This window comes from Lontra canadensis, unplaced genomic scaffold (assembly GCF_010015895.1).
Source record: "Lontra canadensis isolate GAN:19392208 unplaced genomic scaffold, GSC_riverotter_1.0 scaffold105, whole genome shotgun sequence".
Lineage (NCBI taxonomy): Eukaryota > Metazoa > Chordata > Mammalia > Carnivora > Mustelidae > Lontra > Lontra canadensis.
The window spans coordinates 2112660-2140133 of record NW_022631099.1 but is presented as its reverse complement, the minus strand read 5'-3'; the positions used below and the strand labels follow the sequence as shown (position 1 = coordinate 2140133).

The following is a 27474-nucleotide window of genomic DNA, read 5'->3' as shown; positions in this document are numbered from 1 at the left end:
AGTTTGGATCCCTGTCCTGCTACTCTATGGCCAACAAAGAATTGTAGGGGGCGTGGAGAACTTGGGTGACTTGGCCGGTTAAGTGTCCAACTCTTGATCTCTGCTCAGGTCTTGATCTCAGGGTCATGAGTTCAAGCCCTGTTTGGGCTCCATCCTGGGTGTGGTGCCTACTTTAAAAAAAAAAAAAAAATGAGTTGCAGGGCCCAGAGACTATAGGACCTGAGAGAGCTGCAAGGGAGTGCAGGGTTAAATCCTGGGTCCCATTACTAGCTGTGAGGATTTAGGTAAGCTGCTTAACAAGGAAACCTTGGTTTCCTTGTTTGTAAAATGGAGATAAGCTAGCAGTTCCCTGTGTTGTGAAGATTCAATGAGATACTTCGAGTAAAGCACTTAGCACGGTGCATGGCGTGTAGGAAGTGATCCAGAAATCTTGGCAGTTCTAGTTACTGGACCCCTGCCCCATCTCTCCTCGTTTTACAGAGACACTTTTCTCCCCAGCCTCAGTGTTCTCCACTGTTAGACGGGGGACAGGTTTGCCCATGATCGGGATGCAGCTACCAAGTACTGCGCGCGCTCCTAAGTGCCATCCGCTGCAGAGTGACTTCTGTGCATTCTCACAATCCAGTGGGATAGACACCATTATTTTCCCATTTTGTCCACAAAGAAACTGAAGACTAGGAGTAAACAACTTGCCCTAACATCACACAGCTGATGAGAAGCTAGGCCTGTCTGCCTCAACAGCCTCATCCTTGCACGTTCCAATCATGTTTCGTGGTAGGTGATCCGGAATAGGAGAGGGACAGTCTCTGGAATCCAGATGTCATTATAACAAAAGGCTGTAAATGTGAACATAAGACTGGCTTTTTAACAAGCAGCTAATTCCCATAAAGGTGAGCAGTTAGGCGGGTGCTCATGAGTGAGAAACAAGGGGCTTTATCGGGGCACAGCGCCGGGAGAAGGCAGGAGAAAAAGGACAGACATTTGTTTAAACGTCGCACAAACTGGCTTAACGTACATGAAGCCTGATTTGCTCAAAGCCCTGTGGAATGGATATTAGTATCCCTATTTTATAAACTGATGAAGTAGGCTCAGAGAGCTCATACGACTTCTAAAAGTCACTCTGAATCAAACACTTAAATCCCCCCCCCACGTTAACTGGTAGGGAGCCGTTTCTGGGGGTGGTGTCCTCTGAAGGCTGAGATCTGTTGCAAACTCCTGCCCAAAGCAGGATCTAACTGAGCCCAGAAGAGGAGCCTCACTTTGAAGTAGTCAAGCACAGGGAAGGTGGTAACGGGAGGACCTCAGCTGTGGGACTGTGGGAGACAGGTTGAGGCCCAAGCGCCAGCTCAGGTTGGGGTAAGTCTAGAAAGAGTGCACTGCTGGGAGTCATTCACACCGCAGCCCGCATCCTTGTCCCTCCCCGCAGCGGTACCCGGGATCCCAGCCTCACCAGCCTCAGCACACAGGCACGGCCCATCCAACTGCTGTCCTTGGGCCCAACTCTGGCTCCCTTTGCGGCAAAGCGGAAGCTGCCAATCTTACCCACGCCTTTCAGGTCCTCACTTGGGGCTCCCCGGGCGGGCTCCCAGGAAGACTAGTGCAGGAAATTTGAAGCCGGGTGTGTTTTGGTTGGCGTGCGCTGCCCTGATTGCGCGCAGACTGACGTTCGCGCGGAGGTTGATGGAATGGTGGGTGCTGGGGGTGAAAGACCGAGTGGGGCGATTTTCGAAGACGGGTGGGAAAGAGGATGGCCAGCAAGGAAACTGAAACGGCAACTACCCAGGAGGTGGCCGGGGGTGCCAGCCGACGGCAAGACAGCTCCGGGTGGAGGTTGCGGGGAGGCGGTGGCGCGGGGGAGGTGCGCGGAGGCGCACCGGAGCGGAGCGGGGCTGGGCGGCAGCGAGTGGCCCCTCGCAGGCAGGGTCAGGGTGGCAGCGCCGCCCAGGGCTAACGCGGTGCGTTTCCGGCCCTGCCGGCCCGGGAGGCGCAGTCTCAGAGCTGAGAGCTCTGGGGAGGAAAAGGGTGCAGGCGGGCTGGTTCGGGGAAACCCCTGCCATCTTCCTCCCTCCCGCACCAGGCATCTGCTCCACCGCCTGGGGTCTTTGCGGGAGGGCTCTGCGCCCCTTGGTTGCTGCGCTGCTTTCTTAAGGGCGCCACTCCACGCACCTGCCTTCAGGGGGAAGATCCCCAGATAGCCCGGGTTCCCTGGGCTTTCCCTCTTCCCAACTGCACGTTCAGGGCTATGTCTCCTGCCGACTGAGGGCGACCCCGACTGAATGGGGTCGACCGGGCCTTGCGATTGGGGGGTGGGTGTGTCGTGTCCCACGGGAGCTGTAGAGCCCAAGTCCTGACACTAGGCCTGACATTTCGAGGCCCAGCTGACACCCATTTGTTGACACCCGACGCTGTAGTAACCGGGGTACAATGCACGTGAATGATGGGCTGGATGGGTGCGCTCTTGTGCCGTTTTCCTTTCTTCGGAAAATGGAATGGGAAGCAGCCCGCAGTTCTAGATTGGAGTTCTGGCCCCGTCACGTCACTTCCTCGTCGTGTGGGCCAAGTCCCCTTCTGCCTCCGGCGCCACGGGCTGTCATCTCGTTGGCTTGCAGGGCCATTGTGAAGCATCTGGCACCCAGAAAGTACCTGACAAATGACCCAGAAAGTCCCTTCTGTGACCGCATAGAGTGCACTCGTCGGCAGGCCAGCTTGCAGGGGTGGGGAGTGGTGCAGCTTGCTAGTTTCTGTGTTCCACGTTCTAGGCTGACCTGAGGGGCCTGGGAATGGGGTGGAAGAAACCTAAAATCGTGATGCACTTTCCCTCCCCACCTCGGTCGAGGGCCTCTTTCCTCCATCCTTTCCAGTCCCAAACAGGCAGAGGCGGCGGTAGTATTCCTCAGTTCCCAATGGGAGATTTTATTTGTAGACTCGTGAATTTGTCCGCCCATCCCTCCCCCTCGGATGATTGCGCCAACTCCACCTTCGCCTCACACGTCTGGCTCCCGTCCCAGGTCGTGCCACCTGTGAACAGAGACCTCGGTGTTAGGAGCAAAGAAGGCCGCCAGGGGGCGCTGCCGTCCGGGAAGAGGGCTCAGGGACCAGGGCCTGCTGAAGTCAAGCGTGTTGGGAGATCTGGGTTTTGTGAAGGGGAAACCTCCTTTTCATCTGGACCGCCCCCCCCCCCAAGCCCTCCATCCCTTCCTCTCTTGGGACCTCGGTTCTCTCATGGAAGGGTGGAGTAATTTGTTTTCTTTCTTCTATTTTTTCCCCCCTAAGGAACTTTTTGTTCAGAGTAAATCTTTGAAACATAAATAAATGAAACAAATGTGGGGTTGTGATTTGGTCTAAGAGGGGATGGGATATGGCAGAGCTCTACTTGACTGCCTTCCCCTGAATTTGGAAATCCCTGAATTCCTTTACTCAGACTCATGACTGAGATTCTGAGCCTTAACAATTATGGACCCTCCTGAGCCCTCCAGACAGGGAGACACCCCACCTCAGAACCAAATTATAATCCTTGCTTCCCTGCCCCTGTCCCTTATCCCATTTATCTCCATGTCTGTTATGAGAAGAGGTCAGCAGGGCTCAAAACAAACAAACAAACAAACAAACAAACAAACCAGAACCCCTATTTGGGTCTTGAGAGGCCCCAGCCTAGCCACCACTCTGCTGTGTGGCCTCCATCCATGGTTTCCCCTTCTCTGGGCACGGAGGGGAGTCCCCTTAGCACTGCTAGATAGTCATAGCCCGCAAAAGTCTGGATCCTGGGCCTCTGACTCTGGGGCCCAGCTCCACGTCTGGCTTGGGGCCCGTGTCTCACCCTGGCCGGGCCGTGGTGTTGTCACACTCTGTATAGATGGCACATAGGTAGCTCAAGTGATGCAGAGCAGAAGCGGGTACAGCAGCGCTTGACCCAGCGCAGGGCAGACGGTCTGCACATCACCCGGGGCCCTGGGAGGTGGATTCGCGTGGGCAACCCCTCAAACCAGATCCACTGGTCAGCTGCTTCCAGCTGCTGCTTGTCCCCCGCGGGAGTTCTATGCTGGTAGGTCTTCAGGAGGACGATGGGAGGGTCCCCAGTGGGTGACTGCCTCCCCTGAGGGCAAGTGGTCAGGCCATGGTCCTTCGAAGTCCTGGGGAGTTCGGGCTCCACCTGTGCCTTGCTCTGGCACGCTGCTGTGGGTGACTGCTGGGCTTTGTTCTTCTCCCCCAGCCCCACCTTGGGCTCCCCTGTGGACTCTGATTTCTTGGATTCCAGTATGTTCTTGGGGCACCCAGCATCTTGGAGCTCTTCGTTACCTTGTTCCACTCTATCGCAGACATTGCTGCTCCTGGCATAGGGAAGGAAGGCAGTCAGCAGAGCAGGATGAAGGCCCTGGTCCTCCAGCCTCGCCCTGAGACTGTTGCTATGCGACCAGCTCAGGGGAGATAGCTAGAGAGGGCCAGAAAGGAAACTTCACCACCAGAGGCCTTGTACCTGGAGGCAGAGGAGGTGCTAAGGCCTGGCGAAAGGCCAGAAGAGGTTGGGGAGGTGAGAGACAGTGACCCCTGGTTAGGACACCCAGGACTATATGTCGTCTGTGTGGGCTGCTGGCCAGGGTTCTGCCTCTCTGGATTGCAGTTGATGGGGTGAACTAGTCCAGTGTTTTCAAATTGTGCTCCAAGAAACCTTGCGTTTCTGAAGAGACCTCTCAAATGCCCTCCCCACCCTGGGGAAGGGCAGGGGGAGGGTAGAATCCTTTTCCGCCCAACACAATTGAGGCCTGAGGAAAGATACTCCAAGAGAGGGTCTGCTGCTTTAAACAGTTTGGAAAACTATGGGACGAGAGAGGCCTGACCCATCCAGCCCAGTGTTAATTGACTGCCTGCGTCTAGGAGGCCAGCTCAGAGAGAGGAGCTCTGAGAAGGGGCGTTAGCCTTCCAGTGCTAGGATACTTGCCCCAGGGTGTGTGTAATAGACTAAGTCCTCTATAATGTGGCAGCATTGTCCTAGCTGACTGTGTGAAGACTCAGGCTCAACATAATGGCAGTACCGATGATAATTGCTACCACTGAATGTCTGCGGTGCATCTGGCCTGGGACCCTCACACCAGCCCCACAAAGTAGCAGGCAGTGAAGGGGCAGAGTGGCTTGGTGAGCCCAGGCTTTCAAGACCGACAGCCCGGGGTTCAAATTTGCCTGTGCCTCTCACCGCCTGTCTGATCTGGGGCAAGAAATTTCACTTCTCAAAGCTTTAGTTTGTTTCCTCATCTGTCAGACTGGGATATCTCTGTTCACCTAATAGGACTGCTATGTAGAATTAACTAGACAGGAAATGCTTGTGAGGTACTTAGCAGGTGCGTAATAAATATCAACTTTCTTAATATTCTGACATGTTTTATGAGGAAGCGGAGCCTTAGCAAGATGGCTGGTCTGCAGGTGAATCTCTGGGTTGTGTGCATTTGAGGGTTGGGGGGAGGAGGAGGAGTGGCCCCTCTTGCTTGGGTGGTGCCCAGTTAGTGGTCAGTCCCATAATTGGATGATTGTGACGATGGTTAGGATCACAGCTCTGATACCACGCAGGAGTGGCTTCAAATCCTAGCTCTGCCACTTACCGGTTTAGTTAGCTGGGACAAGTCACTGCCTCTATTGAGTCTCAGCTCCCCATCAGTGAGCTGGGGCTAATAGATCCTTTATCATAGATCCCTGGTCAAAGTCAAGTTTTCTAAATTTGTCAGCATAGACAGTGCCTGTTCCCAGTGAAGATAGCCATTGGGTCCATGTTGGGGGCCAGGGGTGTGCCGAGCTCACCCAGTGGAGATCCCAAGGATCTTTGGAACTCTGAGCAGTGAATTCCAACACCTTTTGGCCAGGTTATGCAGTTCTTGGATCCGGGGGTTCGAGCTCTTGAGCAGCTTCAAGAGCGACAAGTTTTTTAATACCTGCCGGGGTTGAGAAACCAGGAAAACAGAAGCTTCAGCTTCCTTGGGGTGGCCTCCCACACCCACCTAGACTTTGGCTCAACTCAGTTCCGTGCTGGGCCTGGTGACTCCTGGGTCACTACAAGCCTAGCAATCCCAGACCAAAATGGGGCACCTCACCATCTTAAGTCGGTTCCGGCCGATTACTTTGCTGACAGGTTGTGGTATCTTGTCCTGTGGTTCTTCATCTTGTATCTGGGAGACAGAGGGAGAGAGTGCACAAACGTAGGAGAAATTCCCCCCACCCCGAATGCCTCTACTGTGCTTCTCCATTTGGCTGAGCATGGATTGACCAACCTTTGGGAGTTTTGTCACCTTGGTTTGGGGGCAGAAGGGGAGACCATTCTAACTCTCCTGACCTCCTTTACCCTTCAGCTCTTCCTTCCTCTCCCCCCACCCCAGGCTGGATAGCCCCTACTCTGCGTGTGGTCTAGCCCCCTCTGTGTCCACTCCTAAGTCCAACCTTGGAAACCATTCTATTCTTGGGCCTCTTCTTTGCTGATGGACTCATACTGGGGCTGTGAGACCTCAAAAGACAGATGGAGCAAGACTGGTACCAGGCACCACCTGCTCTCTGCCCCTCTCAGTTGGGCCAACACTCAGGCTGGCCGTCAGGGTGGCTCTGCTGGAGCCTCCAGCTAGGGGAGCTGTGACATCACTGAAATTTGTGACAGCAGCAGGGCTGGGTCTCCAAGGAGTACGTTTGTGGCAGGGGTGGAGGGTGAGGAGGAAACTCCCATCTGTGGAAAAACCTAGTAGGTACCAGACAGAGGCATACACTATCAACACCTCCCTGTGAGGTAGGAGAATTATCTCCTCTTTTTAAATAAACAAGCCAAGGTTCAAAGAGTTTAAATAATTTACTCAAGGCCACATAGGGAGCTGGAAATTTAAGGTCTGGCCGTCAACACATGAAACCAGGCATTCCCAACTATGCTCATCTGTTCACTCGTGTCATATGTTGACCGTGCACCTGCTACATTTGTTATTCTAAGCACTGAAATAAAAGACAGTTGTTACCTTCAAGGAACATACATTCTAGTGGGGGAAAACAAAATAGTGGGTGTGCTTGTGACTGTTTTACATTTGGCTCTCACACACAAAATGTGTGTGTGTGTGTGTGTGTGTGTGTGTGTGTTTATTATGAATTTTACTGATAGAAATCTAAAATAATAAAATTCTACAACACTCTTTGTTATAAATTCCAAAGAACCAGTTCATTCTTTTTTTTTTTTTTAAGATTTTATTTATTTGACAGAGAGAGATCACAAGTAGGCAGAGCAGAAGGCAGAGAGAGAGGGGAAGAAGGCTCTCCGTTGAGCTGAGAGCCCGATGTGGGGCTCGATCCCAGGACCTTGAGATCATGACCTGAGCTGAAGGCAGAGGCTTAACTCACTGAGCCACCCAGGCACTCCAGTTCATTCTTAAAGTATGCTTTTCTTGGATTTTGCCTAACTCCCATCTATAACCGACCTATGGCTGAACAAGTGGAGTTCCAACATAAATGCTGACATTTTCACTTACACTAAACAGGAAGAAGAAGGTACAAAAGTGAAAGAATAAAAATGGTCGAATTTCACTCATTCATCAGTGACATATTGACTTATCTGCTGTATTGGATCAGAGTTTTCAAATACCGAAAGTGTATTTTCTCAGATTTTTTTCACGGTGCGCTGTTTATAGTGGACTAGCTACAGACGGGACATACGTGTTTACACTTAATTGCATTATTAACGTCTCCTCCGTTGTTTCTTAAGGCTAGGCCAGGGGTCAGCAAATTTCTTCTGTAAAGGGCAAGATCATAAGTATGTCAGGCTTCGCAGACCGTATCATTACAGCTGCTCCCCTCTGCTACTGGAGTGTGAAAGCCGCCATGGATGCTAGCAAATGAGTAGGCATGGCTGTGTTGCAATAAAACTTTATTTACAAGAATAGTTGGAGTGGATTTGGCCCATGATCAACCCCTGGTGTAGACAATCAATAAAATAATAAAACCTGATTTATAACAAGTACCTGTGTCTCTGGGGTTAGAAACCTACCAGGGCTGATTTCAGGCTAACAGTGTGATGTCACCGAACACACAGTTGAATGGAAATGCACAGTAGCCTACCATTCTATTCACTGTTGTCCTACAGATGGGAAGATTCTCAAGAACACAGACAGTAGCAAAAGGTAGCAAGCAACTGGAAAGTGATGAGTTTGAGCGTTTTTCACCTTTGTTTTTAACATCATTAATTTAATTAAGTTTGCATAATTTAATTCTTAATGATCGCTATGCTTAATGACTGGTCAGCGGAGTTTGTGGAAGCATAATAGGCTTTTACAAGCCCTTATGAGTCAGTTCCAGCACACCACTGTCATGGCAGAGGGAAATAAGTGTGGGGAGAAACGTAAACAGGGCAGAGGGCCGAGGAAGAGCAAAGTAAAAGGTTTGCTGTTATTTAAAAGGGTGGAATGGGCAGCATTCGCCAACCAGATGAGATTCGAGCAGGGACCTGAAGGCAGACTGGAAGCAGCAGGACATGAGGGTGGGGAGGGGGGCTTGTGGTGAAGGGCTGGGGCAGAGGAGGGCTGCTCTGAAGGACCTGCCTAGCTGGCCGCATGGGTAACCAGAAGAGCCTGTGGAAAACAGCTTCCCAGCCCCCAGTCGTTCAGCCAGTCCGATACCCAGCGGAGCGAGAACTACTCTCCACCATACCGCCTCTAGGGCAGGGGGATGTGCAGGCATAGGGGCTGCTTAGCCCTGCCTTTTAGGGGTGACAGACCAAGCCTAGGCTACAGAACACTTTGTCCATGTCAGTGTCCTTTATTATTAGGGTGAACAGGGGAGGTTAACATTCTGTGACCCAGGGGAGAAACCTGGAGGTAACTCAAGAGTGGGGGATACTCCCTCTCCCCTTCTCCCTTCTGTCCAACCCACTACTCCTGGCTCCTCTTCTTGCCGGCACGAGTTCAGCCCTTACCACGTGGACTCTGGTGGGCTGCCTCCAGGCCCTCTACAACGGCCACTCAGCGCCCAGGTGTCAAGGGCCTGGGGTCCCACTGTGTGCTACACACTCGGGAGAGCAACATTGCAGGCAGAGCATGCTTCCTCTCAGGAAGTTCATGGGCCCGGGGGGAGGTACCGCTAGAATATGGGCTTTCCAGTGACAGTTTTGTCTGTTCTATTCATTGATAAACCCCCAGAGCCTGTTGGTCCCAATAAGGATTTTTTGAAAAAGTGAAGTAAACAGCATTACCAATGACAAAGGTAATCCCAGGGGCTGGTGGACTCCAGAAGACCAGCCTACGGAGGTTGGACAAGTCTTCGTAGACACGGTAACGAGTAATGAAGGAGTGGAAGTTGGCCGGGCAAAGGGATGTGAGCTAGGCTGCATGTTCTCAAAAGAGGGAATTTTGAAAACATAGGTGTGGAAAAGGATTATGAACAGTTTTATGTTGCTAGAGTAGAAAGAAGGGGCCCTGAGTGCCGTGGCTGACAGTTTGGGGCTTTCCTACCAGGGCACATGGAGTTTGTCCTGAGGCTCCAGAGACCCCCTGGAAGGGCTCTGGCAGCCAAGGCAAAGTGGCTAGATTTGGTGCTGGGGGCCTGGCCTGCTGGCCCTGCCACTCTGTTCTAGTCCGCGCTTTCCCCTCACGTGCTCACCTCCCTCAGAATCGGTGTCTGTCTGAGCATTTCACCCCCATGGGCAGGGAGTTCTCCATGCCCAGACTCTACTCCGGCAGAGACTCCCACAGCCATTTTCCATGTTCCATCTTGTCTGGTCCTTCCATTTACACAGGAAACCCACTGGTGGGGAGGGAGCCTTAGCCAGTGACACACAGCCTTGTGGACCAACTCCAAGGCTCTTGAGTGGAAAACCACCACTCTTTTTCTCCTTAGTTGTGGTGAAATACACATAACATAAAATTTACCGACTTAACCATTTTCAGGTGTACAATTAGGTAGAGTTAAGCACAGTCTCATTCTTGCGCAACCATCACCACCATCCATCTCCAGAACTCATTTTCGTCTTGCAAAACTGAAGCTCAATACCCATGAAACATTGACTCCCTATCTCCCTGGCCCTGGAAGTCAGCCTTCTGCTTTCTGCCTCTAGGAATGTGACTGCTCTAAGTACCCCTTGTAAGTGGAATCGTACAATAGTTGTCTGTTTGTGTCTGGCTTATTTCACTTAGCACAGTGTCCTCGAGGTCCATCCATGTCATAGCCTGTGTCAGAATTTTCTTCCCTTTTTAAGGCAGAATAATATTCTACTGTATACCACATTTGTTTATTCATCTATCCGTGGGCACTTGGATTGCGTCTACCTTTTGGCTATTGTGAATAATGCTACCAGGAACATGGGTATATGAATATCTCTTTAAGACCCTGCTTTAAATTATTTTAGGTATATACCCACAACTAACTGGATGATATGATGATTCGATTTTTAATTTTTTGAGGACTTGCCATGCTGTTTTCTGTAGCGGCTGCACCATTGTACATTTCCGCCAACAGAACACAAGGGTTCCAGTTTCTCCACATCTTCACCAACACTTATTTTCTTCCTCCACTTCCTCATTCCTTTCTCCTCCTCCTCCTCCTCCTCCTTCTTCTTGCTCTCCTTCCTCTTCCTCCTCCTTCTTCTTCCTCAGATAGCAGCCATCCACAGGGTGTGAGGTCCAGCTCTTGTTTCCTCTCATAGTTTGTGCTTCAGAAACTTTGAAGTCAGGTTTATTGGGATATCTTCTAATTCAGTAAAATTAGTCCTTTTTAGTGAACAGTTCCATGAGTTTTGACAAGTGCAAACCGTCACAATCAATATACAGAATGTTTTATAATCCCCTCAAGTTCCCTCCCACCCCGTGCAATCTCTTTGCAGTTAAGCCCTTCCCCTTTCCTGGCGCTGGAAACAGCTGATGCATTTTCAGGCCCTACAGCTTTGCCTTTTCCAGACCATCATATAAATGGACTCCTGCAGTGCAGAGCCTTTTTTTTTTTAAGGCTTTTATTTATTTATTCAACAGAGATCACAAGTAGGCGGAGAAGCAGGCAGAGAGAGAAGAAAGGAAGCAGGCTCCCTGCTGAGCAGAGAGCCTGATGCAGGGCTTGAGCCAAAGGCAGAGGCTTTAACCCACTGAGCCACCCAGGCACCCCTGCAAAGCCTTTTGAATCTGGAATTCCTTCCCTTCACACAACGCATCTCAGATAAACACATCTCAGCCCACGGTAGTTTGTTTTCATTGCTGAGTAATATTTCACTACTGAAATGAGTACGCTACTGTGTGTGTTTCCTAATCATGGAATTACATCTGGACTGTGTTTTACAGTTTTGAATAAGGTTACCAAAAGCACTTGTGTGCAGGTTTTTGTGGGAATATAAGTTTTATTTCACTTGAGTAAATACCTACGAGTGGGACTACTGGATCAGATGGTAATTGTATGTTTAACTTAATAAGAAATTGCCAAATAGCTTTCCAAAGTAGTCCTTCTTTTTTTTTTTTTTTTTTCATATTCCTGCCAGCAGTGTGGGACAGGTCTACTTGCCGCACATCCTGGGCAGAACTTGGTATTGTTGGGTTGTGTTTTTTAAATTAATTAACTTATTTGAGAGAGAGAGCATGAGGGGGAAAGAGAGAGAGAGAGAGAGAATCTGAAGCAGACTGTGCACTGAGTGTAGAGCCCGACACAGGGCTTGATTTCTCCACCGCGAGATCGTGACCTGAGCTGAAACCAAGAATCAGGTGCTCAGCTGACTGAGCCACCCAGGTGCCCCTGTTGTGTTTTTAAAAAAGCCATTCTAGGGGCACCTGGGTGGCTCAGTGGGTTAAGCCTCTGCCTTTGGTTCGGGTCCATGATCCTGGGGTCCTGGGATGGAACCCGCATCAGGCTTTCTGCTCAGCAGGGAGCCTGCTTCCCCCTCTCTCTCTGCCTACCTCTCTGCATACTTGTGATCTCTGTCTGTCAAATAAATAAATAACACCTTTTAAAAAAATAAATAAATAAAAATAAAAAAGCCATTCTAGTGGTATATAGTGGTACCTTACAGTAGTGTTAATTGACGTTTCCCCAACAACTAATAATCTTGAGCATCTTTTCATGTGCTAATTTGCCATCTATTTATCTCCTCTGGTGAAGTGTTTGTTCAGGTCTTTGGCCCATTTTTTAAAAATTGGGTTGTTTTTGATGTGCCTGGGTGGTTCAGTCATTTGGGTGTCTACCTCTGGATGTTGGCTGGGGTGTTGATCTTGGAGTCGTGGGTTTGAGCCCCAAGTTGGTCTCCACTCTGGGTGTGGAGCCTACTTTTAAAAATAATAAAAATTGGGTTTTTTTGGTACTATTATGTTTGAGAGTTCTTTGTAAATTCTGGATCCCTTTGTCAGACATATGATTTACAAGTATTTTCTGCAGTTTCTGGTTTATCTTTTCATTTTCTTAACTGGCCTTTGAAGAGCAAATTCTTAATTTTGATGAAGTCCAATTTATCAGTTTTTTTAATGGATTATGCTTTTGGTGTCGTGTCTAAGAAATATTTGTTTAGCCCCAAATCACCAAGTAAGTAATCACTTATTCCTGTGTTTTTTCCTCAACACTTTATAGTTTCAGGTTTTTATATTTAGGTCAATGACTCATTTGCATTAATTTTTTAAAAGATTTTATTTATTTATTTGACAGACAGAGAGAGTACAAGTAGGGGGAGCAGCAGGCAGAGGGAGAAGGAGACTCCCTACTGAGCAAGGCGCCAGATGCGGGACTTAATCCCAGGACCCTGGAATCATGACGTGAGCAGAAGGCAGACGCTTAACCAACTGAACTGCCTAGGCATCCCTTGGATATTTATTTTGCATTAATTTTTATATATAGTGTAAGGTATGAATCAAGGTTCTTCTATATGGATATCTAGTTATTCCTACACAATTTGTTGAAAAGACCGTCCTCTTTCCTTTGAATTCCTTTGCACTCTTCTCAACAGTCAGTTGACCATATACGTATGGATCTACTTCTAGATTCTGTTTCTTTGATTTATACGTCTATCCTTTTGCTAATATCATACTGTCTGGATTCCTTTACAGTAAGTCTTATACTCTGTCTTGATTACTATAGCACTTTATAGTAACACTCAAAATTACATAGTTCTCCAACTTTCCTGTTCTTTTTTTTTTTTTTTCCAAGTTTATTTATTTAAGTAATCACTACGCCCAACAAGAGTGGCATGCTCTTCTGACTGAGCCTGCCAGGCACCCCTTCTGTTCTTCTCAAAATTGTTTTGGCTATCATGCTTCATTTGTCTTTCCTTATGAATTTTAAAATCAGCTTGTTGATTTCTACACAAAATCCTACTAAGATTTTGACGCTGTTCCTTGGACTTTTTGTTCTGAGTTATCCTTTCTTTTTTGGGCACATTTGCAGTTGAGTCATTTTTCTCAACATGCTTCCTGCCAATAAAATTTTGAGGTTCAAAGGCCTCTTTTAATTTTTCTCAATTATTTTTGCAAATTCTGAAATGATTATAGATCTGTAGGGAGTTGTGAAAGTAGTACAGTTTCCTCCAAGGGTGGCACCTTAAAACATATACAGTACGAAAACCAGGAAACTGACATTGTACAATCCACAGGCCTAATTCAGATTTTAGCAGTTTTACATGCATTCACTTGTGTGTGTATGTTTTATCACCACTAAGATCTCCCTTGTGCTATCCGCCCCTCTCCCTGCCATCCATCTCTAATCCTTAGAAACCACTAATTTGTTTTCCTTCTCTATAATTTTGTCATTTCAGGAATGTTATGTGAATAGAATCATAGAGCATGTGACCTTTTGAGAGGGGCTTTTTTCACTCAGCGTAATGCTCTTGAGATCCACCCATGTTGTTGCTGTATCAATAGTTCCTTATAAACTTAGAAAATAACTACAGATTCACAGAAAATCCAAGAAGATATATGCATGGAGGTCCTATGACCTTTCACTCATTCCCCCCCAATGGTAACATCTTACACAACTACATTATAATATCAAAACCACTTGTTGATCCATGTAACCACCACCACAATCAAGATGCAGAGCTGTGGTATCCTCCCAAGGGTTCTTCACGCTCTATACCCACCCCTCTTTCCTCCCACCCTACCCCCTGGCAACCCCCCTTCCTTTCTATAATTTTGTTATTTCAAGAATGTTATATAAATGGAATCTTACAGTATGTAACATTACAAGTTTGGCTTTTTTTCACTCAGAATAATGCCCTCAATATCCACCCAGTTGTTGCATGTATCAATAATTTGTCCCCCCCCCTTTTTTTTGATGAGTTTTATTCCACAGTATGGAATGTACCACAATTTGTTTCACTATTCACTCATTGAACAACATTTGAGTCGTTGCTAATTTAGAGCTATTATAAAAGCCGCTGTGAACACTTATGTATAGGTTCTTGTATGGACATAGTTTTCATTTCTCTGTAGTAAGTGCCGAGGAATGCAATCACTAGATCATACAGTGTCTGCTTAGCTTTCTAGGAAGACACAAACTCTATTCCATAGTGACTATATTATTTTACATTCCCACAAGCAACATATGTATGATCTGTTTTCTCTGCACCCTGACCTGCTTTTGGTATGGTCACTATTTTTTAAAACTATTCTAGTAAGTGTGTAGTGATATCTACACTTGTAGTGTAGTGTAGTGTGGTGTAGATACACCATGGTTTTAATTTGCATTTACCTAATGGCTATTGATGTTGAACATATTTTAATGTGTTGTTTGCCACCGCTCTATCCTCTTTGATGAAATAATGGTCTTTTGCCCATTTTCTAATTGGATTATTTGTTTGCTGTTGAGTTTTGAGAGTTCTTTATGTATTTTAGATTTGAGTCCTTTGTAATATACGTGCTTTGAAATATTTTCCCCATCTACATGTCTTTAATTTCCTCTTTTGGTCTTATTTTGCTGAGTAGGACTTCCAGTATCATGTTGCATAAAGATGATGAGAACAGTCATCCTTGGCTTGATCTTATCTTTCATCAGTAAATATGATGTCAGCTGTAGGTTTTCTGTAGATGCTCTTTATCAAGTTCAAAGTTACCCTCTATTCCTAGTTTGTTGAGAGTTTTTATAATAATGGACATTGGATTTTGCCTAATGTTTTTCTACATCAGTTGATATGGTCATGTGAATTTTTCTTCTTGAGTTCATTACTATGGTAGATTATATTAATTGATATTTGAATGTTGAACTATGCCCGCATGCCTGAATAAATCCCACTTGTTTTTTTAAATTTTTATTTATGAGAGAGAGAGAGAGAGAGCATGAACAGGGGGAGAGGCAGATGGGGAGGGAGAAGCAGGCTCCCTGCCGAGAAGGGAGCCAGACTCGGAGCTCGATCCCAGGACCCTGGGTTCATGACCTGAGCTGAAGGTGGATGCTTAACCATCTGAGCCACTCAGGCGCCCCAAATCCCACTTGGTTTTGGTGTTTAATTCTTTTTGTTTATTTCTGGATTGAATTTTTGCTAATATTTTGTTGAAGATGTTTGTGTCTGTTTTTGTAAGGCCTCTGGGTCCTTTATACAGTACCTACTACCCTTGAACTGGTATAGTGTTACTTGAGAGTAGACTTAAAATAGTTGTAAATATATATTATAGACTGTAGGGAAATGACTGAATTTTTTTTAAAAGAAGTGTAATTGATAGGCTAAGAAAGGCGAGAAAAAGAGAATCACATAAAATGCTCAAATCAAAATGAAGCAGAAAAACAGGGGAAGAAAGAAAAGGAAATATGGCACCTGGATGGCTCAGTCATTGGGTGTCTACCTTTGGCTCAGGTTATGATCCCAGGCTCCTGGGATCAAGCCCCACGTCGGGCTCCCTGCTGAGCAGGGAGCTTCTCCCGCTCCCCCTGCTTGTGTTCCCTCTCTCTCTGTCAAATGATTAAATAAAGTCTTTTAAAAAATAAAGAAGAAGCACAACAAATAGTTATAAACATGATCCATGTTATGGCAGTTCTATCAATAATCACTTTAAGTGTGAACGGCCTGAATGTATTCTAATTAAGAGACTGGAACTGTCAGAGTGGGCCTAAACCCAAGACCTAATTACATGTTGTCTGAAAGCACCCCACTTTAAATATAAAGCCAAAGATAGTTTAAAAATAAGGGGATGGAAAAAGACATACCATCCTAACACTAATCAAAGGAAAGTTGGAGTACCTGTATCAATTTCAGGTAAAGCAGACTTCAGAACAAGAAACTTTATCAGGGATAAAAAGGATCATTAAATAATAATAAAGGAGTCCGTAATCCAGGAAGACATCTTTAATATGTATGCCCCTAACAATAGAGTGTCAAAATATGTGAGGCAGAAACTGCTAGAACCCCAAGGAGAAACAGACAAATCCACCCTTATAGTTGGAGACTTCAACACCTTTCTTTCAATATACATAAGTCAAGGGTGCAGAAAATCAGTAAGTGTAGAGTTGAACATCACCGGCAGTGAACTTGATCTAACTGGCGTTTATAGAATACTTCATCCACTGAACAGCAGAATACACATTCTTCTCAATCTCATATGGAACATTCATGATAGACCGCATTCTGGGCCCTAAAACACATCTGAACGGATCTAAAAGAATAGAAATCATACAGAGTATGTTCTCAAACCACAGTGGCATTAAATTAGAGACCAATAATCATAGCTAGAAAAGTCCAAGATATTTGGAGATTAGACAGTACACTACTAAATAACACATGAATCACAGAAGAAATTTCAAAAAAAACCTCAAATATATTTTGAACTAAGGGCATCTGGGTAGCTCAGCCAGGTAAGTGTCCAGCTCTTGATATCAGCTCAGGTCATGATCTTGGGGTCATGAGATCAAGCCCCATGGAGGGCTCTACTGGCAGCAGGGGTCTGCTTGAGATTCTCTCTCTCCCTCTCCCAACCCCCCCCACTCCCTCTGCATGCTCTCTCTCTCTCTGAAAATAAGTAAATAAAATCTTTAAAATTTTTTGAACTAAATGAAAGTGAAAATACAACTTATCTGAAGTGTTGGGTCAATGAAAACAGTGCTTAGAAAGGGAAATTTATAGCACTAGTGCCTGTATTGAAAAAGAGGAAAGATCAGAGATTAATTTAAGCTTTCACTTTATAAAACTAGAGAAAGAAGGGCAGTTTAAGTCTAAAGCAAGCAAATGAAGAATAATAAAAATTAGAGCAGAAATCAATGAAATTGAAAACAAACACAGTAGAGAAAATCAATGAACCCCCACAAGTTGTTTTTTGAAAAAGTAAATAAAATCAACAGAACTCTAGCCACCCTAACCAAGGAAAAAAGAAAAGAAGACACAAATTAACAATGTCAGAAATTTAAAAGAGGCCACCACTACTGATCCTAGGGACATCAAAAGGATAATAAAGGAATATCATGAACAACTCCATGCCCTCCAATTTGATAACTTAGATGAAATGTGTCTATTGTGTTGTGTTTTGTTTTATTTTGGTACTGTCTTTGTCTGGGTTTGGTAGTACTAACCTCTTGAAATTACACTGAGAAGCGTTCCTTCCTATACTATTTTCTGAAAGAGATAGTGTAGAATTGGTATTAATTCTTCTAATATTGGGTGGATTTCTCCAGTGAAACTATCTGGTGCTGGATATTTCTTTTTCAAGAGGTGTGTGTGTGTGTGTGTGTGTGTGTGTGTGTGTGTGGTGTGTGTGTGTGGTGTGTGTTTTGCATTGACTACAAATTCAATGTAATAATTATAGGGCTATTTTTATGATCTATTTAATGTTGGGTGACTTTTGGCAGTTTGTACTTTTTGAGAATTTGGTCCTTTTCATCTAAATTGCCAAATTTGTGTGTGTAGAATTGTTCTTAGAAGACCCTTATTATCTCTTTAATGTCTGGGAGCCCGTAGGGATATCCTCTGTTGCACTCATGAAATTGATAGTTTAGGTCTTCTCCTTTTTTTTTTCCTTTGTTCAATTTTGTTAGAGATTTGCCCATTTTATAGATCTTTCCAAAGAACCAGCTTTTTGTTCCTTTGATTTTCTCTATTGTTTTTCTATTTTCAATTCTTTGGGATTTTTGCTCTGATTCTAGTTTAAGGCAAGGACTTAAATTATTTTTTTTTAAAAGATTTTATTTATTTATTTGACAGAGATCACAAGTAGACAGAGAGGCAGGCAGAGAGAGAGAGGGAAGCAGGCTCCCTCCTGAGCAGAGAGCCCGACGCGGGACTCGATCTCAGGACCCTGAGATCACGACCTGAGCCGAAGGCAGCAGCTTAACCCACTGAGCCACCCAGGCGCCCAAGGACTTAAATTATTAATTGGAGGTCTTTCTTCTTCTGAAAGTAAACGTTTAGTGCTGTAAATTTCTCTTTCAGCATCACTTTAGCTGTGCCCCACATATTTTGATACTTTGCATTCAGCTAAATTTTAAAAAAGTGTTGTTGAGATCTACACTTTGACCCACAGATATTTTAGAAGTATGTTGTTTAATTTCCATGTGTTTGGATTTTCCTGTCGCCTTTCTCTTACTAATTTGGATCTGTTTGATTCCGTTGTGGTCAAGGGAACACACACTGCATAATTTTGATTGTTTTAAGTCTCTTGAGGTTGTCTTTGGACTTAGGATATTGTCTGTTGGGGTCAATATCCCATGGGCACTTGAAAAGAATGTGTATCTCAGTGTTGTTGGGTGGAGTGTTCTCTAAATGTCAGTAAGATCCTTTTGGATGATGGTTTTGTTAAGTTCTTACGTATTCTGCTGCTTTTCTGCTTAGTATTTCTATCAGTATTTTATTTTATTTTTTTAAAAGATTTTATCTATTTATTTATTTATTGACAGAGAGAGAGAGAGGGAGAGCACAAGCAGGGGAGCAGCAGAGGGAGAGGGAGAAGCAGGCTCTCTGTTGAGCAGGGAGCCCGATGCACGGTTCGATCCCAGGACTCATGACCTGAGCCGAAGACAGACGCTTAACTGACTGAGCCACCCAGTTACCCCTCTATCAGTATTTTAGAGATGTGTTGAAGTCTCCAACTCTGGTAGTGGATTTGTCTGTTTCTCCTTTCTGTTCTATCAATTTGGTGCCTATACATTTAGGATTGCTTTGTCTTCCTCATGGTTTGACTGTTATCATTATGTAATGTAACCTCTTTTCCTGGTGATTTCCTTTTATCTGATTTTAAGATGGCAGATTCTGCTGTCTTTTGATTACTGTTTGTATGGCATATCTTTTTCAATCCTTTTATTTTCAACTTACGTATGTCATTATACTTGAAGTGAATTTCTTGTTGATAGCTTTTATTTGGGTCATTTTTTCATATGTTATTTTGTAGGTCTCTCTCATTTTTAAATGATATATTTAGGCCATTTCCTGTTCATATAATTATTTGTGTCTTAGTGCTTCCATTTGCCATTTTATTGTTTGTTTCCTCTGCTTTTCATTCCTCTGTTCCATTTTTCCATCCTTCCTGTGTTACTCAAACATTTTTCAGGATTCCGTTTTTTATTTAATCTATGGTGTTTTCTTTATTTCTTTAAGATTTTGTTCTTTATTTTTTTTAAAGATTTTATTTATTTATGTGACAGACAGAGAGATCACAAGTAGGCAGAGAGAGAGAGGAGGAAGCAGGCTCCCTGCTGAGCAGAGAGCCCAATTCCGGGCTTGATCCCAGGACCCTGAGATCATGACCTAAGTTGAAGGCAGAGGCTCAACCCACTCAGCCACCCAGGTGCCCCAAGATTTTGTACTTTAAAGTAATCTAAACTCACAACCCTGAAATCAAGAGCTGCATGCTCCATGGATTGAGCCAGCCAGGGGCCCTCTTTGGTCATTCTTTTAGGGTAGGTCTTCAGACAGCAAATTCTCTTAGTATTAATTTATTTGAGAATGCCTTGATTTCTCATTCCTCAAAGGTCTTCTCACTGGGTATAGCATGTCAGAGATAAACAAATTATTTAAAGTAGGAAGGACAGGGATGCCTGGGTGGCTCAGTGGGTTAAAGCCTCTTCGGCTCAGGTTATAATCCCAGGGTCCTGGGATCGAGCCCCGAATTGGGCTCTCTCCTCAGCAGGGAGCCTGCTTTCCACCCTCCCTGCCTGCTCTCTGCCTATTTGTGATCTCTGTCTGTCAAATAAATAAAATCTTAAGAAAAAAAAAATACACTGTTGTAATAGGAAAAAGAACCCAGTGTGAACTGAAGTCAACTTTGATTTGTACAGAGATGACTCAGCATCTTAAGGAATTTGGGAATAGGGAGGGGTTGAGGGGGGTGCTGTAGAGTTAAGGAAGTGAAAATTTACAGAAAGCAGAAAGGGGATATTGTCCATGTGAAACCCATCTAGGTTTGCTAACTGGCACTACTGATATTAGGCTCCTACCCTCCCATGGAAGATGTGTATCTTGCTGTTGGCAGACAGGGGTCCTATCTTCAGGGGTTAGCGGGAACAAACAGTAAATTCATTTGGCAGTCTTGCATTTTCTCAGGCAGTCACTTTAAGGGGTCTGGGGTCATCCTAGGGATTAAGTCTTGAGCTGATAAAAACTATGTTAGTGTTTGTTTAAATCTTTATAGACCAAGGTTAAGGCCTGGTCAAAAAGAGGGCTCAGAGGAGCCCAGGTAGAGCTTGGTCAAGGAGAGTCTTTGTCAAGCACTCTGGATTGACTGTGCTTTCCTTCATTGCTTCAAACTGTTGTGCTACTTTTGTTCTGGCCTCCATGGGTTGTGAGAACCTGCTGCAACTGAACTGTAGTTCTCCTTTCCGTAAGACAGCATTTCTCTATCTCAGTAAGCTAGCATTTGACTTGGGTTTTCACAAGTTTGATTATGGTATGTGTCATCATGGATTCATTTGGGTTTATGTTAGAGATTCAGTCAGCTTTTTGAACCTGTAGGTTCAGGTCTTTGTTGAATTTGGGAAATTTTCAGCCATTATTTTCTTGAATGTTTTTTCAGCTTCACTTCCTTTTCCCCTCCACCTGGGACTCCAGTGACAGAAATGTTCAATCTTTTGTTACTGTCTTCCAGGTTCCTCAGGCTCTGTTTGTTCGTTCTTTCTTTCTTAATATAATTTTCTCTCTTTTTCACATTGTATATTTCTACTGTTTTCTTTTCAAATTCACCAATCCTTTCATACATTATCTCCATTCTTCTACTGAGCCTCTCCAGTAAGGTTTTTGTTGTTTTGTTGTTGTTTTTAAATTTTGTTTCTGTATTAATTTCCTAGATCTGCCTGCTGTAACAACTGGATTAATGGCTTAAGACTATAGAAGTTTATTTCACATAGTACTGGAAGCCAAGAGTCCAAAAATCAAGGTGTTAATTCCATCTGTAGGCTCTAAGGGAGACTCTGCCCCAAGGCTAGCTAGCTTCTGGTGATTGCCAGCAATCCCTGGTGTTCCTTGGCTTATAGACCTATCATTCTGGTATTTGCCTCCATCTCATATGTTGGTCTCCTTTGGGTATCTTTCTGTGTTTTCACATAGTCTTCCTACAAAGGAGACTAGTTACTGGATTTAGTGCCCACACTAATCCAGTATGACCTCATTTTACCTAATTATTTCTGCAAAGACTCTGTTTCCAAATAAGTTTATGTTCTGTAGTACTGAATAGACATGAATTTTTAGAGAACGCTATTCAACCCAGCACAGTAATTTTTTCTTCAGTTCTAAGATTTCTATTTTCTTTATGTCTTCTATTTTTTTCCTGAGTTTTTTTTTTAATTTTTAATTTATTTCAGGCATGTTTGTTGAAGCATTTTTATAGTGGCTGTCTTAAAATCAGAGTTAGATAAAGCCAGCAATACTGTGATCTGTTGGCATCTATTGTTTGTCTTTTCTTACCCAAATTGAGATTTTCCTGGTTCAGGGTATGATGCATTATTTTCAGTTATTACCTAGACATTTTGGAAGTTATGTTATGAGACTCTGGGATCTCATTTAAATCTTCTGTTTTAGCAGGCTCAGATGACCTGGGCCAGTGAGACAGGGGGCACCAACTCTTTATCATCAGGTGAGAGTGAAAATTGAGGCTAGGTGCATGACCCCATTCATACCACCCAGTAGGGCAAGGGCAGGGTTATTTCATTATGGCTGGGCAGAGATTGACATCTAGGCTCTACACTTGGCCTCCTTTATACTGGGGGAAGGGAGTGTTGCCTCATTATTGCTGGATGGGGATGGCAGCCTGGTTCTGCACATGGTCTCCTCTGACACCATTGAAATGGGGACGGATTTTTGGGGAGGGGTACTTGTTACTATTGGGCAGTGATGAAGCTGAGTGTCCTACCTGGTCTCTGAGCTCTCACACCACTCAGAGGTGAAGTGGGGGAGTTGCCCTGTTACCTTTGTTACAGGACAAATATTGAAGTCTGGCTTTCCCCTGTTTTGTTAGTCGAGGCTGGGAATGGTTTTTCCTCTAGTATTGCAGGAGTAGGACATTTAACGTGAGAAGATTTCTGTCTTGCTAGGGTGCCCCTTTCTCAGTCCTTTGACAAGAGAAAAGAGGCTTTTCATGGGGACAGTTTTTACCTGTGCCTGTTTGGCATTTCCAGGTTGCAGTCTTCTCCAGACCCCAGCAAAAAGGAAAACTACTAGATTTCCTGATAGATCTGCCGCTTTATGTTTATTTGAGGTATAATGACCAGCATTTTAAGCTGTACTTAGTGGGAGGGATAGAGAGGAATGCATCTACTCCATTTCGTTCATGAACAAAAATCCTGTTTTTATTTTATACTCTCTTTATCCCTGTATATCCAAGCTGGAGATGTTTCTTGATCTATAATCCTTTTAAGAACTTGTAGGTCACTCTGAATCTTATTCAGGCACTCTAATAGACAAAAGCCATGCCCACAAACCCTTCTCTGCATTAGGCTTCTGCTGGAATGGCTAAGGACAACTCCCCCAAGCTTTCTAGAACCCCTGTTGTTTGAGTCAAAGGATTAGTGAGGCACACCTATAATTTCTTTAGAGATCTTTTATCTGACTGAATAGTACTCTGAGGCATTGCCTTTAATCTCCCTGAGATGTAAACTCAAGATTTTGTAGCCATAGTCTCAGTTTCATTTTTTTTTTTTAAGATTTATTTATTTGAGAGGGAGAGTGAGAGAGAAAACACAAGGGAAGGGAGGGGCAGAGGGAAAGGGAGAAGCAGATTCCCTTGATGAGCAGGGAGCCTAACGAGGGTCTCCATCCCAGGACCCCAGGATCATGCTCTAAGCCAAAGGTTAAGCTTAGATGCTTAAGGTTAAGCTTAGATGCTTAACGGACTGAGCCACTCACACGCCCCCTCAGTTTCATTTTTGGACCATGTTGTTTTGGATGTTTTCAATGCCCTGGATTTGAGGTTTGCTAGGAAACCACTTAATGTTATGATCATTTGCCATTTGGAGTGGCTGAGAATTTCGTAGCATGAAGTCCCAATTCCCTCAAATTTAACAATGCTTTCCTTTAGCTCTGGGTTTCTCTGCCTTGGCACTGCAGACACTGAGGGCAGGATGAGTGTGTTGGAGGGCAGTGGTGAGAGGGGCCTGTCTTGTGCACTAGAGGATATTTAAGAGTATCTCTGGCGTCTACAAACTAGATGCCAATAGCAACCTCTCCATTCTGACAACCAAAAGCATCTCCAGACATTGCCAATGTCCCCCCGGGAGGTGGCCTCGCTGTCACTTGGGAACTGCTGCTTTATTCCTTTCTCCCTGCTAGCATTTTACTGTCAGCAGCAAGAAGAAACTAGGTGGCACCTTGACCACCTTGCTGGGCAATGTCCGCAGCTCGATCACCCAGTTCATTCAGCACACTCTCTGCTCTCCTCTTTACTGCCGGCACGGGTCTGCTAGGCTCAGGTCTGTTAACCTCTGGGTCCTGACATAATGAGCTTCCTCTTCCCATGGTTTCCAGGAGTGTTTACCCACTTTCCTGTCTGTCCTGGCTGTGGCCTTATTAAAGGCCTGAGGCTTCTATCAGCAGCTTTTCCAAAGCCCTTTGACAGCACTCTTCTCCGTTTGTGGCCAGTTCTAATGCCACTGCCACGCTCTGGAGCTGACACAGCAGCGCTCTACCCCAGTACCAAAGTCTCTGCACCATACTTATTGCCCTATTGCCGCATGGCATTACACCTTAGCAGTCTGATACAAGTATTCAGTATCGCAAAGGCTTTGGGCAGCAGGAATCCAGGAATGCCCTCGCTGAAATGGTTCTGCCTCAGTCTCAGTCTCTCACGAGGTTGCAGGCAAGCTGCTGGCCAGGACTGCGGTCCTCCCAAGGCACTACCAGGGCTGGTGGATCTGTTTCCCTGCTCACTCATGCCGTTTGCTGGCAGGCCTCTGCTCTTCCAGGCTGTTGGCTGGAATCTTCTCTTGCTTGCCACGTGGGCCTCTCTGCGTGGCTGTTGACAACATTGTAGCTGGCTTCCCCCAGAGTGAGGGATCCAAGCAAAGAGGACACACACCCAAGATGGAAGCCGTGGTCTTTTGTTTTTTTTAATCCTAATTTTGGACAGGATCCACCATCATTTCTTACTGGTCACCCGGAGTAACCTTAATTCAGTGTAGCAGAAGACTACACAAAGGTATGACTAACAAAAGGCACCGAGTACTGGGGGCTATTTGGGTGGCTGGCTGCTGCATTTCAATTTCATTCAATTCAGGATATTTTTCTAATTTCCTTTTGGACTTCATTTTTGACTCATGAGTTATTGTGAAGTGTTGCATTTTATTTCCAAGTATTGGGGGTGTTTCCCAGGTATCTTTATTAGTTATGTAGTTATATTTCAATTCTTGTATAGTCATATCAACATTTTATATGACTTAAACTCTTTTAAATGTGTTGAGGTTTGTTTTGTAGCCTAAACCATGATGGATCTTGGTGAATGTTTTATGTGCAGTTGAAAAGAATGTTTACTGTTGTTGGTAAAGTGTTCTAAAAGTGTCGGTTGGAACAAGTCAGTTGATAGTGTTCAGGCTTCCTATTATGCTCCCTTCTTTGTCCTGCCCACTTGTTATATTGATTACTGAGAGAGCAGTATTGAATTCTCTAACTGAAATATAGATTTTTCTCTTTCTATTTTAGGTCTATTGGTTTTTACTTCATCTATTTTTGAAACTCTGTTATTAGATGTAGTCACATTTATAATAGTGGAGTCTTCTTGGTGAATTGAACCTTTTATTGTTATGAATATCCCTCTTCATCGTTGGTAATAGTCTTTTTGAAGTTTACATTTGTCTGGTATTAATATTGCCACTCCAATTTACTTTGATTACTGTTGGTATGGTATATATCATTCCACTCATTTACTTTTTTAAAAAAATTAATTTATTTATTTGACAGACAGAGATCACAAGTAGGCAGAGAGGCAGGCAGAGAGAGAGAGGGAAGCAGGCTCCCCGCTGAGCAGAGAGCCCAATGTGGGTCTCAGGTCCCAGGACCCTGAGATCATGATCTGAGCTGAAAGCAGAGGCTTTAGCCCACTGAGCCACCCAGGCACCCCTCCATTCATTTACTTTTAACCCATATATTTCTATATAGTTAAATTGGGTTTCTTGTAGACAGTACATTATTGCCTTTTGCTTTACTTCCCACTCTACTAGTCTGTCTTTTAACTGGTTGTCTTTCATTGACAGTTGGATTAAAAACATATATCCTGTTATTTGTTTTATAGTTAACATCTTTTTTTTTCCCTCACTTTTTCTCTTTTTCTTCCTTACTTTGGAATAATTACATTTTTTTCAGGGAAAAACATCCATCTGTTGGGTACCAAAAATAGATAATAAGACTTATTGCATTTGATTGAAACAGTTGATTACTCATAGCACACCAAGTAACATGAACAGCGGCACAGTTGTGTGTTCATTGGTTCCTTTGGCCCCAAGTCCGACAACTGATATGGTGGTCCCAGATGCACAAGACAGACACAGTGGGTTTACACTCTGGCTGAGGAGCCAGACCCAGAACTTTTATAACGAGCAGTAAGCAAGCCTGCCTTGATTTGAGAAAGACATGATCTGATCTCTCAAGCTCTATAAACAATCAGCTTCCTGGGCAAGGGCCCAGGTGAAAGAGAAGTCAGATCCTTGCAATCTTGACATAGTCAGCAAGACACATTGAATACAAAAAGGCTCAGGGAGGGGCGCCTGGGTGGCTCAGTGGGTTAAAGCCTCTGCCTTTGGCTCAGGTCATGATCCCAGGGTCCTGGGATTGAGCCCCGTATCGGGCTCCCTGCTCAGCAAGGAGCCTGCTTCCCTCTCTCTCTCTGCCTGCCCCTCTGCCTACTAGTGATCTCTGTCTGTCAAATAATAAACAAGATCTTAAAAAAAAAAAAAAAGGCTCAGGGAGAATGCCTCCCCATATTTTTATTATCCCACTTTGCCTCCATATTGGCCTGTTATTTATACTTCTTTAAAAAAAATTTTAGTGGTTGCCCTTGCATTTACTATATATCTTCAATTAATCAAAGTCAATATTCAAATAATGTTATTACCACTTCTTACATAGCAGAGGACCCTTTAACAGTCTATTTCCAGTTACTTATCCCATCATTTTATTGTTATTGTTATACATTTTACTTTAGTGTATGCTATCTATCCACAACCTATTGCTACTTTTTAAAATTGAAGTGTAGTGATACACAATTTTACATTAGTTTCAGATGTACAACATAGTCATTCGACAGTTATATACATTACAAACTGCTCACCACAATAAAAGTACTTACCATCTGTCACCACACAAAGTTATTGACTATATTCCCAGTGCTGCACTTTCCATCCCCGTGACTTCTAATGCAAAAGAGTAGTGTGTGGCCACTCTTTTGCTTTAGATAGTCAGTTGTCTTACAACGTGATTAAAAACAGAAAACTGTCTCTTCTGTTTACCTTTATTCCGTTCATTTCCAGAGATCTTTACTTCTTTATGTAGATCTTTCTGGAGGTAGAAAAAATGTGATACCAGAGAGAAACCTGGATTTACATAAGGAAATGAACTTTTCTTACCCTTCTGCACCAAGGCCCCGTCTTCCTCCCACCTCACAAGTGTGCCAGTGCCTGCATCCCATTTCTTCTTGGAGGCTCCTGTCCTCCTTTGGAATTCAGGTTAATTGGTTGCTCTGCAGCCTCAGCTCTCTGATGGGTTTGACGAAAGTTGTAATTTTATAGACTACCTAACAATTTTTAAAAATTGTGATTAGTGTGGCAATGATACTCTTCCCAGCTTTCTGCATCCTGGATGGAAGCCAGAAGTCTCAACCATCTACTTTTCCATGGCTCCCTCCACTTCCTTTACCATCTGCTCCTGAGGCTGCTTCCTGAGGCTGCTACCTGGGTCTTTCTCTTGCCTGATGCCCTTCCAGCTTAGCCCCCTGAATTATCTCTAGCTTGGATGCTTTTCCCTTTCTACCCCTTCATGTGGCAACTATCAGACAAAGAGAAGGGATGGAGGTTCCAAATCTGTCACCATCTTGAAGACAGGTCAAAACAATCCTTGGAGTTCTGTTCCTAGGGATAAGCCCGGAACGGGGAGAGGAAGTGGCTTTGGTTGCTGAGCTCTCA

General features: G+C 44.6%; 3 protein-coding genes across 4 annotated transcripts in view; 2 read left to right on the top strand and 1 right to left on the bottom strand.

The window, feature by feature from the left end:
* Positions 1-27474, top strand: part of DBNDD2 (dysbindin domain containing 2) — a 40598-nt gene that overhangs the window by 6701 nt on the left and 6423 nt on the right. The window contains exon 1 of one of the 2 annotated variants that reach the window (XM_032838684.1): positions 26997-27018. The exons of the other annotated variant lie outside the window; for it this stretch is intronic. The gene's annotated coding sequence lies outside the window, so the exon portion shown is untranslated. Of the gene's footprint in view, positions 1-26996; positions 27019-27474 lie in introns of those variants that run through there. 2 annotated transcript variants of the gene reach the window in all.
* Positions 1-27474, top strand: part of SYS1 (SYS1 golgi trafficking protein) — a 38571-nt gene that overhangs the window by 7046 nt on the left and 4051 nt on the right. The window lies entirely within an intron of this gene.
* On the bottom strand, positions 2983-6659 carry TP53TG5 (TP53 target 5). The gene is made up of 5 exons (XM_032838679.1): positions 6421-6659; positions 6078-6152; positions 5788-5918; positions 3818-4328; positions 2983-3018 (listed from the first exon to the last, which is right to left on the bottom strand). The coding sequence occupies exons 1-4, from the start codon at positions 6466-6468 to the stop codon at positions 3839-3841; spliced, it is 744 nt and encodes a 247-aa protein (XP_032694570.1). The 5' UTR covers positions 6469-6659; the 3' UTR covers positions 2983-3018; positions 3818-3838.